Genomic DNA, 2,744 nt, shown 5'->3' on the forward strand with positions numbered 1-2,744 from the left:
GATTGATGAGGTACAAGTGATGTCTTAATTACCTTAATAGAATGAAAAGTAATGATTTGTAGATTTGTTTATCTGTTTGTCTGTTTATTTCGTCGAACTGATATAATGAACCGGAGTGAACCTCCCATTTAAATTAAGTCTAGCTTTGACGTTAGGTATGAAGGCGGTTTTGCTTTCTATTAAAATAATTATAAAAGCATTTGATTTAAAGCTGATAAAAAAAATTCTTCATCTTCCTCTGATTTTTGCCCCTCCTGATGACCGATTAACCGATTACAAATGACTTCCTCTGAGCGTCAATAAATACTGAAAAAGAGAAATATATACTTTTTATGAAGATTGTCTAATACTGTATTATTTTGAGTATTTTTAATTCTCATTCAATCGCTTTGATAGTATCGATAGTCTCTTTATTACAAACTAGCTTTGGCCCGGTTAATAGATGTTATTTTGCATATAAACCTTCCCCTTGAATCACTGTCTATTAAAAAACCCCTATTTTAACATACAGACGCGCAAAGCGTTTGCTGTATACTATGTAGATATGATATTTGTTTTAAAGTTAACTTGGAAAAATCATTATATTTCCTTCTATTTGGAGAGTAAGCATGTAATACCGTCCTAAGTCCTGGATAATTTAGCTTTAAAATGACTTCTACTAAAGGAAAGAAATAGATAGTGTTTTCGTGTTACCCAAAATAAAAAATCGCGTTTAAAATCCGATAAAAAATCTTTAATTTCTAAAAGAATAAGATTTCATGCTAGTGCATGGTATAAAACTGCTAGCTTTTTGAATTCGTAGTTTAATATATGTTACCATACATATAGACTTTCCTATTGAATCAATCTAGCTAACACCCCATCAAAATCCGTAGTGTAGTTTTAAAGATCTAAGGATATGTAGGAAACATAGGGACAGACGCGGGAAACGACTTTGCTTTATACTATGAAGTGGCAATTACTTAAAAATGGTCACTTACTGCGCCGTAGAGCAACCGGAGTCGGTTGTTCATTGGAGCGTCTTCAATGTTAACGCGATGTTTTCAAAATGATAGGTGATAGATGACCTTCAGAAGATACCTACCTACGTCTAATCCACTTATCATTAAATTTTTGGTTTTTCCACTAAATTGCGCGTCGGTCGGGTTCGCTTGTGATAATTTACTCTTTTTAACCAACTTCCAATAAAGGAGGTTATAAATTCGACTGAATTCTTTTCGAAACCTCATAACTTATTAATAGATATTACATTTGAGCACGCAGTGCCCCTGAAATTTGGACTAGTTATGAATATTTGAAGGCGGTTTAATTTTTGTTAAAAATAATTATACATACATCGATTGTATATTTTTCTGTCAAGGAGCCATTGAATTTGAGCATATTTCTTGATTTCATTTCATATATTCCAAAACATCACACAAATGTGACTGAAATTAAGAAGATTTTCCTGCTTTCTGTTGATATGCGATTGTGGTGTTTGAAATCGTATCGCTTTGTCAAATAGAACGCCTTCGTAGCGTGCATCAGAGCGCTAACTTCAAAATTGAGAGTCTGAATTGACGAGCTTGTCGTGCATTCTTTGAATTAAGTCATCAGTTTCGCAAGGATTTAAAGATATTATAGGTCCCAAAATAGCGCCCTGGGGTACTCCTTTTATCGATTTTCAGAAATATGGAAAAGTACCATTACTATTAATCACAATTACAATTTGCCGACGGTCACCCGTTTTCGATTACAGTTTTCACAATTTACTATAAAAATTAGTTTATTATGGGTTACAATTAACCCATTTTGGCAAAATTTTGGTACAACATGTGGTGAAGAAGCACGTAAATACAAACTTTTTTACAAATAAAAAAACCTTTTCAAAAACTTCTAGATTTATACGTATATTCGTAAAGTATGATGGTGATCTCATAATTTTTTTTTGTGTTTGATGAATTTGTGATTTATTTTAATAGGGCGAGAGGGCCACTGAGTACCTAAGTACTAAAGGTAGGTACCTACTCTGTGGCCTATGATTTTGAGTTTAATTTTTGGTTCACCGTCCAAGAAAACATTTATTAATTATACGGTGTATTTGTCACACACAGCATATTTGCAAACAATCAATATCTGATATCACAAATTCAAAATTAAATTACATTACATTGAATAAAAAATGATTAATCTATTATTTAAGCGTATTGTTTCATTTTGATATCTGATAATCTATAGTATAAAAGACAATGACAATTTGAGAAGAGTACATTTCAAAATGAAACTATTCCTGGTAGTCGTCGGTCTCTCAGTGGCAGTCGCCGCTCCTCAGTATGAGCCCATAATCACGGACTACCACAATGTGATTGGTATTCCTGAAGCTGCCCGCATCAAAGCGGCAGAGGCTGCCCTGGACTTCGACGGCGCCAGGATCGTAGGTGGTTCTACATCCAACCTAGGCCAGCACCCTCATATGGTGAGTTTTTATTTATACCCTTTATGAAAAAAAAAATAGTTGTTGTCTGTAGACATACAAGATGAAAAAGGGGGAGTATTTTTTCTATTAGAAATAGTATCTAAAAACAATCAAATCTATCTCAGCTCTTTAGTTGCAGAGAATAACAGCAGCTTACTAGCGATAAGATTAGTTTTTCAATTTCTTTAATCGATATTAAATAAATAATAATAAATAATAAAAATTTTATTTTCACCAAAAAGTATACATACATACATATAAGTAGCTTAAAAATAGATGAAGTATATAA

The 2,744-nt window shown here is 32.8% G+C and overlaps 1 protein-coding gene across 1 annotated transcript in view; it reads left to right on the forward strand.

The window, feature by feature from the left end:
- The first annotated feature begins 2,257 nt into the window (after positions 1-2,257).
- The window catches only part of LOC119828307 (collagenase-like), a 3,261-nt gene continuing 2,774 nt past the window's right edge, over positions 2,258-2,744 (forward strand). The window contains exon 1 of the mRNA XM_038350432.1: positions 2,258-2,455. Within this exon, the coding sequence (XP_038206360.1) occupies positions 2,258-2,455 (198 nt within the window). The remainder of the gene's footprint in view (positions 2,456-2,744) is intronic.

The sequence above is a fragment of the Zerene cesonia genome, chromosome 1 (assembly GCF_012273895.1).
Source record: "Zerene cesonia ecotype Mississippi chromosome 1, Zerene_cesonia_1.1, whole genome shotgun sequence".
Taxonomy (NCBI): domain Eukaryota; kingdom Metazoa; phylum Arthropoda; class Insecta; order Lepidoptera; family Pieridae; genus Zerene; species Zerene cesonia.